This window comes from Ranitomeya imitator, chromosome 7 (assembly GCF_032444005.1).
Source record: "Ranitomeya imitator isolate aRanImi1 chromosome 7, aRanImi1.pri, whole genome shotgun sequence".
NCBI lineage: Eukaryota > Metazoa > Chordata > Amphibia > Anura > Dendrobatidae > Ranitomeya > Ranitomeya imitator.
Genome location: NC_091288.1, coordinates 63,851,939 through 63,865,408, shown reverse-complemented (window position 1 = coordinate 63,865,408; position 13,470 = coordinate 63,851,939). Strand labels below are relative to the sequence as shown.

The 13,470-nt window shown below is 44.4% G+C and overlaps 1 protein-coding gene across 1 annotated transcript in view; it reads left to right on the top strand.

Annotated features, from left to right (window-relative positions):
- LOC138645860 (uncharacterized) overlaps positions 1–13,470 on the top strand; it is a 68,939-nt gene that overhangs the window by 44,041 nt on the left and 11,428 nt on the right. Inside the window, exons 2-3 of the mRNA XM_069735365.1 lie at positions 12,761–12,924; positions 13,019–13,232. Coding sequence (XP_069591466.1) covers positions 12,761–12,924; positions 13,019–13,232 — 378 coding nt within the window. The remainder of the gene's footprint in view (positions 1–12,760; positions 12,925–13,018; positions 13,233–13,470) is intronic.

Sequence of the window (13,470 nt, the reverse complement as noted above, 5' to 3'; positions counted from 1 at the left end):
CCAAGTCTTCACAGATCACAAAAATTTGCTATACCTGCAGACAGCCCAGCGGTTAAATTCTCGCCAGGCCAGATGGTCCTTGTTCTTCTCCCACTTTCATTTTACCCTCCATTTTCTTTCTGGGGAAAAGAACATTCATGCTGATGCTCTCTCTCGCTCCGTTGTATCATCTGTGGAGGAGGAAGAGGAGCCTCGGCTTATTGTCCCCACCGAGAGCCTGAGAACTGTGGCCCTGGTTTCGCTAGAGTCTGTGCCTAAGGGCAAGACTTTTGTACCATCCAGTTTGCGACTGGAGGTTCTCTCTTGGGCTTACTCGTCCAGGGTGGGTGGACATTTTGGTTCCAAAAGGACATCTGAGTTACTGGCGAGGACATACTGGTGGCCGCATATGGCTCGTGATGTCGCAGACTATGTTTGGGTGTGTGTCTCTTGCACCAAGAACAAGTCTCTTCAGCAATGGCCAGCTGGGTTGCTTGACCCCCTGCCGGTGGCGGACAGGCCCTGGGAGATGGTCGGGATGGACTTTGCGGTGGGCTTACCCAAGTCTTGTAGCTGCACCATAATCTGGGTGATCACCGACCATTTTTCCAAAATGGTTCATTTGGTGCCTTTTCCACGTCTACCTTCTGCACGGGCTCTGGCAGCACTGTTCATCAAGCATATGTTTCGCTTCCACGGTATGCCGGACAAGATTGTCAGTGACCGGGGTCTCCAGTTTGCGTCTCGATTCTGGAGAGAGCTATGTCGTCTACTCAGTATTGAGTTGAATCTCTCCTCGGCTTATCATCCCGAGACGAATGGGTTGGTTGAGAGGGCCAATCAGACTCTGGTCACATATTTACGACATTTTGTTTCTGCCAGGCAGGATGACTGGGCATCCTTGTTACCATGGGCAGAGTTTGCCCTTAACAATGCTGTAGCCGACTCCACCGGTCAGATTCCTTTCCTCCTTAATTAGGGCCATCATCCACGGGTTCCTGTGCCTATGCCCGTGTCCTCTGCTGACTCCAGAGTGGCAGACTGGGCAGTGGAGGCACGGGACATTTGGGACCACACTCAGGTTGCCATCCGGGCCTCCAAGGAGAGAATGAGGTCCTCCGCCGATGCACATCAGCACCCTGCCCCGACCTTTGCTCCTGGCGACTTAGTGTGACTCTCCACCCGTAACATCAGGCTGCGTGTTGAGTCCACTAAGTTTGCACCTCGCTACTTGGGTCCCTTCAAGGTCCTCGAACAGGTTAATCCTGTGGTCTACCGTCTAGCCCTTCCTCCATGCCTAGGTATCACCAACACCTTTCATGTGTCCATCCTTAAGCCCATATACATGTCCCGGTTTTCTGAGTCATCTGCAGGGACATCGGTTTAGTCTACAGACGATTACAAGGTGAACGCTATTTTGGGGTGCAAGGTGGCACGTGGCAAAAAATTTTATTTGGTGGACTGGAAGGGTTACGGTCTTGAGGATAGGTCCTGGGAGCCTGCTGAGCACATTTGGGCTCCACAGCTCATTGCTGCCTTCGAACAAAGCGAGGCCCAAGGAGCGGGGACCTAGGAAAGGGGTAATGTTAGGGGTCGAGTTCCCGCCTCTGAACAGGGGGAATTTCAGGCCATCTCCGCTGCGGTCTCCCATTCTTCTCCTGCCGCAGTGAAGCCTGCTCAGCGGAGACGTCAGTCTCAGCGTCTCGCTCAGTCTGACTCTGTACAAAGAGTTACTGCTGCTTTTCCAGCTTCTGCCATTGAAGTCAGTGCTGGGCAGCGGCGAGCAGGCGCTTCTGGGACTAAGTCCTGCATTTCTTGTTCTGAGCATGCCCAGAGTAAGATCTCTCAGTGGAGATCGAGGGTCACATGTTCAGATACTGCAGCTAAAGCCATTGGTCCTTCAGGAAGGTCCTGTAGGTGCTCAGGCTCTGTGGCAGCCACTCATTGGTCCTTCTAGGAAGGTCCTGTATGTGCTGCAACTATTTAAGGCTCGAATGGCCGCACGGCCATACGCTAGTATCTTTCTATGTTATGTACTTTGCGCCGGTGTGGTCATGAAAGTTTGTATTCAGGGACCCGGCTGAAATAAGGCCCTAGAATGCTGGCACCTCCGGCGAGGAGATTGTGTGTGTATGTATTCAGGGACCTGGCTGAAATAAGGCCCTAGAATGCTGGCACCTCTGGCGAGGAGTTTTGTGTTCATGCATGACCATTGACTGCTCTCAGTTGGGTAGTTAGCCTGTGCCTCTGTGAAGTCTAACAGGGCGCAGTGCTTTGCTTTCATGGCTACTCTGTGAAATAACAGAGTTAGTTCATACCGCCATATAGTTCCGCCGTTTGCTAGCAGCAGGTTCTCCTGCACGGTAGACCCCGGGCTGCGAACACATAAATTTCAATAAAACATCTATCTTTACTCGGTGCGTTCCGCTAGCCCTAACATACACCCTCCTAGATCCGCTCTACCGGGACAACTTACAAACCCTCATAACACCGTTGAACCGGGAGCGTAAAATGCGGGAGTACATAGACACACTGGTGCATTCCATCATTTTCTCCTGTCCAACTGAGAGCAGTGCTGCTAGTGCTTTACAAAGCAGCTCAGTGCGTCGAGGCAGCGGAGGAAGGTCAGCACAAACAGGGAGCAGAAGCAGTGCCTCAGCACAAGGCAAGACCAGGTATGGCCCAACTGTGGCAAACTTTTGTGTGCCCGCCACAAATGTCTACACCATCACAGACGGCTCCAGCCAGCAGGAGGCAACGTTTCCATCAGATGGTGTTCCATCAGATGCCCTCTCAGTGTACTCCCAGATGGCTCTTCCCCCTTCAAGTTTTGGGTCTCTAAGCTGGATACATATCCAGAGCTTAGCCAGTATGAATTGGAGGTGCTGGCTTGCCCTGCTGCTAGTGTATTATCCGAACGCGTCTTTAGTGCCGCAGGTGGTGTACTAACAGACTGTTGCATGCAACTATCCTCCGATAACGTTGACCGGCTTACTTTTCTGAAAATGAACAAGGCCTGGATCTTGCAGGAATTTGCAACTCCTCTTCCAGATTAAAAAATTGGTTGGCTACAGTATCCAGGTCTCCTGTTGCGTTCATGTTTCTACCACCTGAACTGCAATCCCTGGGCTCCAACACCGCCAGTTGCTGCTCAGAAGTGCCATCTGCACAGTCAAAACACATGACCCAGTGTTATTGGGTTTCAGTAACGTCAGCTGATCCCCAGCTGTGTATCCGGCAATGTGTCCTGCGACCGCCACGCTGACACTACAACTGAAATTAAAGGGAACCTGTCCCCCCCCAGACGTTTGTATCTGAAAGTGCCACCTTGTGCAGCAGTAACGCTGCACAAGGAAAAGGTGGCTCTTTGGGCTTAGATTTTTGAGGTAAATAAAGGATCCAAACTGATGTGGCTCAAGGTTTGAAAGAGAGAAGACCATGAAATACTATCAAAAGCCTTTTCAGCATCACGCTATAGAATAATTAGAGGGATTTTTGAGCATGTGTAATTGTTTTCAATGTGTCATCTCGTGCTTCCATTCCTGGTACAAAACTCACCTGGTCTGGGTGTATGAACCCTTTAACGACCGCCAATATGCCTTTTAATGGTAGCAGTAAGGGGACTTATTTCTCAGAGCCGCCTTTTAACGGGGCTGAGAAATAAAGTTATAGCACCCCCCAGCTTCAGAAAATCTCATGGATCTCAGCTTCCGGGGTTAGCCAAGACCCTGAAGAACATAAGTGGGGTTTGAAAGCACTGTGTTTTTTTTTTATTTGACCATTTTGCCTTTTCAGAAAAAAATATAAAATTTATTGCTTGGAAATTCGGAGACATGTTGTCAGAAGTTTATAGAATAAATTAACAATTTACATTTTACTCAAAAAATACCTATAAGGAGAAAAATCAGACAAACTGAACATTTTGCAGTGGTCTCTTAATTTTTGCCAGAGCTGTAGCTAGGGTTAGGGTTGGAGCTAGTGTTAGGGTTATGGTTGGGTAATAGTTGGGGTTATAACTAGGGTTGGGGTTGGGCTAGGGTTAGGGTTATGGTTGGGGTTATATTTGGGGTTATAGCTAGGGTTAGGGTTGGGCTAGGGTTGAGGGTAGAGATAGGGTTAGGTTTGGGCTAAGGTTGGTGCTAGGGTTAGAGCTAGGGTTAGGGTTGCACTAGGGTTAAGGTTGTGTTGGGGGTATGATTGTGTTGGAGTTAGGGTTGTGATGTTATGGTTGTGGTTAGGGTTTAGTTAGGGTTGAAATTAGGGTTAGTGACATGCTGGGGTTAGGGTTGAGGTTAGGGCTGTGTTAGGGTTGGAGTTAGAATTGGATGGTTTCCACTATTTAGGTACATCAGGGGGTCTCCAAACGCGACATGGCGCCTGCCATTGATTCCAGCCAATTTTGGGTTCAAAAAGTCAAGCGGTGCTCCCACCCTTCTATGCCCTGCCATGCGCCAAAACAGTGGCTTTCCCCAACATACGAGGTATAGGTGTATTCAAGAGAAATTGCACAACAAATTTTGTAGTCCATTTTTTCCTCCTGATACCCTTGTGAAAAAAAGTTTTGGTTCTAAAGTATTTTTTTGTGGAAAAAGTAAAATGTTCATTTTTTCATTCCACATTGCTTTAGTTCTTGTGAAGCACCTGAAGGTTAGACATACCTGTTGTGAATTCCGCTCTTGGGCTTCCTCCAGTGGTTGTAAGTGGCACTTTTGTGAGTTCTGCTCTTGGGCTCCCTCTTGTGGTTTCTAGTGGTATGGCTGCTCCTTGGAGTTAGCTGTCATCAGCTGCCTCCACTTATCGTCCGCTATTTAAGTCTGGCTCTTTCTTCAGCCTGTGCCACTTGTCAATGTTTCCTGGCTGGATTCACATCTCTGCTTGGATTCTCCTGGTTTCCTGACCAGTTCTGCAAAGATAAGTTCTGGCTTTGCTCATTTCAGTCCACATGTTGTGGACTTATTGTTCTGTGCATTCTATATTTGTCCAGCTTGTCAGTATGGATTTTTTCTGTTAGCTGGAAGCTCTGGGAAGCAGATTTACCCTCCACACCTTTAGTCAGGTGTGGAGATTTTGTAAACTCTGTGTGGATTGTTTTGTAGTTTTTATACTGACCGCACAGTATCCTTTCCTGTCCTATCTATCAAGCTAGACTGGCCTCCTATGCTAAAATCTGATTTCATTTCTGCGTATGTTATTTTCCCCTCCTCTCACCGTCAATATTTGTGGGGGGCTATCTTTCCTTTGGGGATTTTCTCTGAGGCAAGATAGGTTTCCTGTTTCCATCTTTAGGGGAAGTTAGATCTTAGGCTGTGCCGAGGGGTCTAGGGAGCGTCAGGTACCCCCCACGGCTATTTTTTGTTGCGCTGCTAGGTTCAGGGTTTGCGGTCAGTACAGATACCACCTCCTTCAGAGCTTGTCTCATGTTGTTCCTAAACCACCAGATGATAACACATACCATATTTTTCGGATTATAAAACACACTTGTTTTCCCCCAAATTTGGGTAGAAAATGGGGGTTTGTTTTATAATCCAAATTGCAGCTGTGGTGGAGCCTATCTGCTGCTGGGGAGCGGGGTCACAGGGTCACTGCTGCCAAAAGCTTCTGGTGGAGACAGGCGTCAAGTAATGGCTGCAGGCCCCACGCTGCTATGACGAGGTGTTTTGCAGTGTGATGGCTTCGCCAACATTTTGTGAAAGCCCAGAGCCATGCACTTTCCATACTCTTCTATGCGGATGGCTTCGTGAAAATGACCGCCGCAGTCTGCGAATGCGCAAATTGGTGCCGATATCTCATCTCCCGAGATCTCAGCTCCTGAGATCTCAACTGCACATTGCGAACATTTTTCTGGAGTCCACAGCATTAGAAAGTATGGAAGGTGCGGGTTTCCATGCTGTCACAAAATGACAGCCTCCACACCACTGAACATTTCATTGTACCAGCCTAGAGCCCGCAGCATCCCCTTCCGCTGCTAGCATTGACTTTGCCACCTGAAACCCTGTTACACCACCACTGCCCCAAGGGAAGCTACCACAAAAGCGAATTATAACATGCAACATTTTTCTCCTATTTTCTTCACAAAATTTGTGTGTCTTATAATCCACAAAATATGGTAATTTCACACAAAACCCCTAAAATGGTCAGGACAAAATTGTTGGAATCCTCAACTTAATGTTTGGTTGCACACCCTTTGGAATAAATGACTGTAATCAATCACTTCCTGTAACCATTAATAAGCTTCTTACACCTCTCAACCGTTTTTATGTGTATTGGAACATCACGAAAACAGAGAAAAAAGCAAATTGATCATCATTTCACACAAAACTCCAAAATTGGGCCTGAAAAAAATTGTTCAATGCAAGGAGAGAGGATTCCAGCGAGACCGTGATGGAAAGGTTAGTAAAAGCCAAGATTTATTAGTCAGATTTAAAGTAGAAAATGTTCACATCATCCAGTGGCTGAGCCAAACCAATGTGTTTCAGCTAATAAAAGCCTTACTCATGGTTGCAATGTGTAAGATAAAGCAATGGATATACAGGTCCTTCTCAAAAAATTAGCATATAGTGTTAAATTTCATTATTTACCATAATGTAATGATTACAATTAAACTTTCATATATTATAGATTCATTATCCACCAACTGAAATTTGTCAGGTCTTTTATTGTTTTAATACTGATGATTTTGGCATACAACTCCTGATAACCCAAAAAACCTGTCTCAATAAATTAGCATATCAAGAAAAGGTTCTCTAAACGACCTATTACCCTAATCTTCTGAATCAACTAATTAACTCTAAACACATGCAAAAGATACCTGAGGCTTTTATAAACTCCCTGCCTGGTTCATTACTCAAAACCCCCATCATGGATAAGACTAGCGACCTGACAGATGTCAAGAAGGCCATCATTGACACCCTCAAGCAAGAGGGTAAGACCCAGAAAGAAATTTCTCAACAAATAGGCTGTTCCCAGAGTGCTGTATCAAGGCACCTCAATGGTAAGTCTGTTGGAAGGAAACAATGTGGCAGAAAACGCTGTACAACGAGAAGAGGAGACTGGACCCTGAGGAAGATTGTGGAGAAGGACCGATTCCAGACCTTGGGGAACCTGAGGAAGCAGTGGACTGAGTCTGGTGTGGAAACATCCAGAGCCACCGTGCACAGGCGTGTGCAGGAAATGGGCTACAGGTGCCGCATTCCCCAGGTAAAGCCACTTTTGAGCTACAGAGAAGCAGCACTGGACTGTTGCTAAGTGGTCCCAAGTACTTTTTTCTGATGAAAGCAAATTTTGCATGTCATTCGGAAATCAAGGTGCCAGAGTCTGGAGGAAGACTGGGGAGAAGGAAATGCCAAAATGCCTGAAGTCCAGTGTCAAGTACCCACAGTCAGTGATGGTGTGGGGTGCCTTGTCAGCTGCTGGTGTTGGTCCACTGTGTTTCATCAAGGGCAGGGTCAATGCAGCTAGCTATCAGGAGATTTTGGAGCACTTCATGCTTCCATCGGCTGAAATGCTTTATGGAGATGAAGATTTCATTTTTCAGCACGACCTGGCACCTGCTCACAGTGCCAAAACCACTGGTAAATGGTTTACTGACCATGGTATTACTGTGCTCAATTGGCCTGCCAACTCTCCTGACCTGAACCCCATAGAGAATCTGTGGGATATTGTGAAGAGAAAGTTGAGAGACGCAAGACCCAACACTCTGGATGAGCTTAAGGCTGCTATTGAAGCATCCTGGGCCTCCATAACATCTCAGCAGTGTCACAGGCTGATTGCCTCCATGCCACGCCGCATTGAAGCAGTCATTTCTGCCAAAGGATTCCCGACCAAGTATTGAGTGCATAACTGAACATTATTATTTGTTGTTTTTTTTGTTTGTTATCAAAAAACACTTTTATTTGATTGGATGGGTGAAATATGCTAATTTATTGAGACAGGTTTTTTGGGTTATCAGGAGTTGTATGCCAAAATCATCAGTATTAAAACAATAAAAGACCTGACAAATTTCAGTTGGTGGATAATGAATCTATAATATATGAAAGTTTAATTGTAATCATTACATTATGGTAAATAATGAAATTTAACACTATATGCTAATTTTTTGAGAAGGACCTGTATATATAAAACATGTGTTGACATATGCTGAGAAAGATCCAATAACAATGTAGCATGTAAATGAGTCTCTACAGGTGTTTGCTTATACTCATTTACATTCTACATTTTTATTGGATCTTTCTCATCATGTGTCTTCACATGTTTTATATACATCTCTGGCAGAAATTAAAACACCACCACATCAAAACCCTGCCATGAGCAGCCCAATCTCCAGACCTAATTCCCATTGAAAACCTCTGGAATGTAAGCAAGAGGATGATGGATAGTCACAAGCCATCAAACGAAGAACTATTTACATTTTTATGCCAGAAGCAGTGTGAAAGACTGGTGGAAAGCATGCCAAGACGCATGAAAGCTGTGATTAAAAGTCATGGTTATTCCACAAAATATTGATTTCTGAACTCTTGCTGAAATAAAACATTAGTATTGTTGTTTCTAAATGATTATGAACTTGTTTTCTTTGCCTAATTTGAGGACTGAACGCACTGGGTTTTTTTTTTTAATTTTGACCATTTCTCCTTTTCAGAAAAAAAACCAAAATGTATTGAGACATGTTGTCAGAAGTTTATAGAATAAATGAACAATTTACATTTTACTCAAAAATAGTTTACAGTGGTCTCTTAATTTTTGCCAGAGCTGTATATCCATTGCTTTAGCTTACACATTGTAACCATGAGTAAGGCTTTCATCAGCTGAAATGCATTGGTTTGGCTCAGCCACTGGATGATGTGAACACTTTCTACTTTTAATCTGACTAATAAATTGTGGATTTTACTTACCTTTTCATCGTGGTCTCAATGGAATCCTCCCTCCTTGGGTTGTTTCCAAGCCGAATCCTGGGCTAATCCAAGTGAGACAACCAGCTGCATCAACTGAACTGCACACATGGTGAGCTGACTATTTCTCTCCCTCACACCCCCTTTTTTCATGAAAAAATTGCTGGCACCTTTCCAAGATTGTGGGTAAACAACTTTGTTTCTAGCATGTGATGCTCATTCAAACTCATCTATGGTAAGTAACATGTGTGGGCAATATGAAAATCACACCTTAAACCAGATAAAAATGGGAGAAGTTGACTTAATCTTTGAATTGTGTGTCTGTGTGTGCCATACTGAGAATGGAGAACAGAAAGAGGAGAAGAGAACCATCTGAGGACTTGAAAACCAAAATTGCTGAAAAATATCAACAATTTAAAGGTTACAAGTCCATCTCCTTAGATCGTGATATTCATTTGTGTATGGAGCGCAACATAATCAAGAAGTTTACAACCTGTGGCACTGTAGCTAATCTCCTTGAAAGTGGATGGCAGAGAAAAGTTGATGAAAAGTTGCAATGCAGGATAGTCCAGATGAAGCAGCCCCAATCAAGTTCCAAAGAAATGCATGCTGTTTTGCAGGCTCAGGGTGCATCAGTGCTACCTCAAACTATCTGTTGATGTTTTAATGAAATGAAACAATATGGCAGGAGAACCAGGAGGACCCCACTGCTGACACAGAATCATTGAAAGCTAGACTTCAGTTTGCCAAAATGTATATGTGTAAACCATGTCTTGTGGATAGATGAGAACAAGATAGAGCTTTTTGGTAAAGCACATCATTTTCCTGTTTCCTCAAATGGAATGAGGCCTGCAAAGAAAAGAGCACCTACAATCAAATATGGTGGACATTTGAAAATGTTTAAGGGCTGTTTTCCTACCTCTCTCACTCTGTGCCTTGACTGATTGCAAGGCATCATGAAATCTGAAGATTACCAAAGGTTTTTGGGTCGCAATGTAGTGTCCAGTGTCAGAAAGCTGGGTTTGAGTCCTTGGTCATAGGTATTCCAGCACAGCAATGACCCCAAACATACTTCAAGAAGCACCCAGGAATGGATGGAAACAAAGTGCTGGAGAGATCTGAAGTGGCCAGCAATGATTCAAGATCTGTATCCCATTGAACACATGTGGAGAGATCTTAAGATTGTTGTTGCGAGAAGGCATCGCTCAAATGTGAGAGACCTGGAACAGTTTGCAAAAGAAGAATGGTCCAAAATTCCAGGTGAGAGGTGTAAGAAACTTGTTGATGGTTCTAGGATGTGATTGATTGCAGTTATTTATTCCAAAGGGTGTGCAACCAAACATTAAGTTGAGGGTAGTGACGGGTGAACCCCTGGATGTTCAGGTCCTGCGGATTTGGCCGAACAGTTAAAAAAAAGTTTGGTTCAGGTACCAAAACAGTACCCGAACCAGGACCCCATTAAGATCATTACCACAGGTCAAAAAGATGCTGTTCCCATGCTTTCAGATGTCGGCTGATGAGTGTACTCATAGGGTGGCACCTGCGCAATAATTATATAATGAAAAAAAAGACATGGGGTCTTTCTATTTTTGATAACCGGCATGGCAAAACTGACAGCTGGGGGCTGCAACCCTCAGCTGTCAGCGTTATCATGGCTGATTACCAAGAATAGAGGGGTCCCTGCACCGTTTTTAGAATTATTTAAATAATTTAAAAAACAGTGCGGGGTCCCCTCCATTTTTGATTACCAGCCAAGCTAAAGCAGGCAGCTGGGGGCTGATATTCTCACGCTGGTAAGGGGCCATGGATATTGCCCCCCCCCCCCCCATTCTAAAATAGCAATTCTGGCACTTTGCCCAGGTTTTTCCTACTTGCCCAGTGGCAGTGTAAAATGGGGTTACATTTGTGCGGTTGATGTCACTTTTGTATTTTCCGGTGACATCAAGCTTATGAGTTAGTAATGGAGAGATGTCTATAAGATGCCTATCCATTACTAACCCCATAGTTGTATTTTCAGTAAAAAAAGATACAGAATAAAGTCCTTTATTTGAAATAAAAATAAAAACCATTTTGCAAATGTATTTAAAAATAACAAACACCTTTAGGCCACATTCACACGTTCCTTTTTATCCTGCGGGTTCTCCCGCAGCGGATTTGATAAATCTGCAGGGCAAACCCGCTGCGGTTATCCCTGCAGATTTATCGCGGTTTGTCCTGCGGGTTCCGCTGCGGGTTCCGCTGCGGGATTTACCCCTACTATTGATGCTGCATATGCAGCAATATGCAGCATCAATAGTAGTGTTAAAAATAATAAAATCATGATGATATACTCACCCTCTGACGTCCCGATCTCCTCAGCGCTGCAGGCGGCGGTCCGGTTCCAAAGATGCTGTGCGACCAGGACCTTCGGTGACGTCACGGTCATGTGACCGCGACGTCACCGAAGGTCCTGATCGCATAGCAAACCTGAGACCGGACGGCCGCGTGCAGCGCTGAGACTTAGAGGAGAGTATATCATGATTTTTTATTTTAAATTCTTTTTTTTAATACAAATATGGTTCCCGAGGCCTGGAGGAGAGTCTCCTCTCCTCCACCCCGGGTATAACCCGCACATTATCCGCATTACTTCCCGCATGGTGGGCACAGCCCCATGCGGGAAGTAAGCGGATCAATGCATTTCTATGTGTGCAGAATCGCTGCGATTCTGCACAAAGAAGTGACATCGTCCTTCTTTTTTTCCGCAGCAATTCTGCGCGGTTTTTTTCGGGTTTTTCCGCATCATGTGCACTGCGGTTTCTGTTTTCCATAGGGTAACATTGTACTGTACCCTGCATGGAAAACAGCTGCGGACCCGCAGCGGCAAAATCGCTGCGGTTCCGCAGTAAAAACCGCATAGTGTGAACATGGCCTTATACTCACTTTAAGCCCATTCCATTAAAGCCCTGGTCCCCTGTAAAAGACATCAAAAATACTCACCTAATGCCCATTCCATTGAAGCCATGGTCTTTTGAAGAAAAATAAAAAACAACAATATCCCTCACCTGTCTGACTTACTGTCCCATGTCTGCGAAAATTGGTTTTCAACTAGAATGGTGCCAAGATGTGATCATCCAGGCTGAAAACCACAGGAGAATGAGCTGCTGCAAGCTCAGCATCAGTGACTAGCAGCTATGTCATCGAGGTTACCACAGGTCACTGAGGCTGTGTTGACAGCTCACTTCAGTGTGAGCAGGACTGATGAACTGCAGTGACATCACCGCTAACACCGTGAGAAAAATTCTCACGCTGCAGCAATTAACTCAGTGAGTTCACCACAGTTCACCGTAAGAAATTTATCACAGTATTTTTGTTGTTTAACATTTTCTGGGGGTTTTTTTTACAGGGGGCCAGGGCTTCAATGGAATGTGTGTAAGGTGAGTATAATTGTTTTTTTTTTAAATATATTTGTAAAAAATGTGTATTTTTATTTCAAATAAATGATTTTATTCTGGGTGTTTTTCTTTACTGACAATAAGAAAATGGGATTAGTAGTGGATAGGATTCTGATAGACACCTCTCTATTGCTAACTGCTGGGCTTGATATCACCTGAAAATACAAAGGTGACATCAACCCCACAAATTTGAACCCTACTTGCCACCCCCACAGGGCAAGTGAGAAGAGCAGGGCAAAGTGCCAGAATTGGTGCATCTAATAGATGAGCTTTTTCTGGGTTGGCTGTGGGCTGCTTTCTTTAGGCTGGGAGTGGCCAACATCTGGTGAGAATTTTATGTCATTAGCACCTTCAGATATATATTTACTTAGGAAATTGGTGACGTGTTCAATAGCTATTTCACCCACTCTATGTCAGTGTAATAAACATTTGACTTTATGTAATGTACTCTACCCTTCTTTAAAGATAAATGGACGACCCCTTGAGATGGCGGTGGATGTTGCCTGTGGAACCGGACGTTACACTTTACCTCTAGCTTCCCATTTCAAACAGGTCCTGGGACTAGACATCAGTGAATCCCAAATAAGTGTGGCTAAACAAATGACCTTGGCAAAAAATGTGTCATATATGTGAGTACGAAACTGAATTTCTAAATTCTGCTGATATAATAAGATGATTAGATGGCCTAAGTGACACTCACAATCTTCTATCCCCTGTCTGTAGGGTCTCTCCGGCTGAGAAATTGCCTGTTAAGAATGATTCTGTGGACCTGGTACATGTTGCAGTTGCAGCTCATTGGTTCAAATTAGACAAATTTCTCGACGAAACAATTCGGGTATTGAAGACAAGAGGATGCTTGGCTGTACATGCTTTTGAACCAATCGCTGAGTTTGAATGCAAGAATTTGTCAGACGACCTGAATGCAGTGATGCCAGAGGTAGCTTAAGATGGGTTTACACCAACCGACTTGCAGTATTAAATAACAACCGATCGAAGATAATTTAACAACCTGTTTACATACAGGCAAACAGCCGTCATTTAGTTAAATCCATGCAAAGCAAATTTATAGTAAGCCGTATTCTCAAAATTGCTGATTTCTGTATATTCGAGTAGAATTCAAATAAAATCGTATAAATTCTCTTATCACTAATCCTTACCAATGTAGGGAGAATATA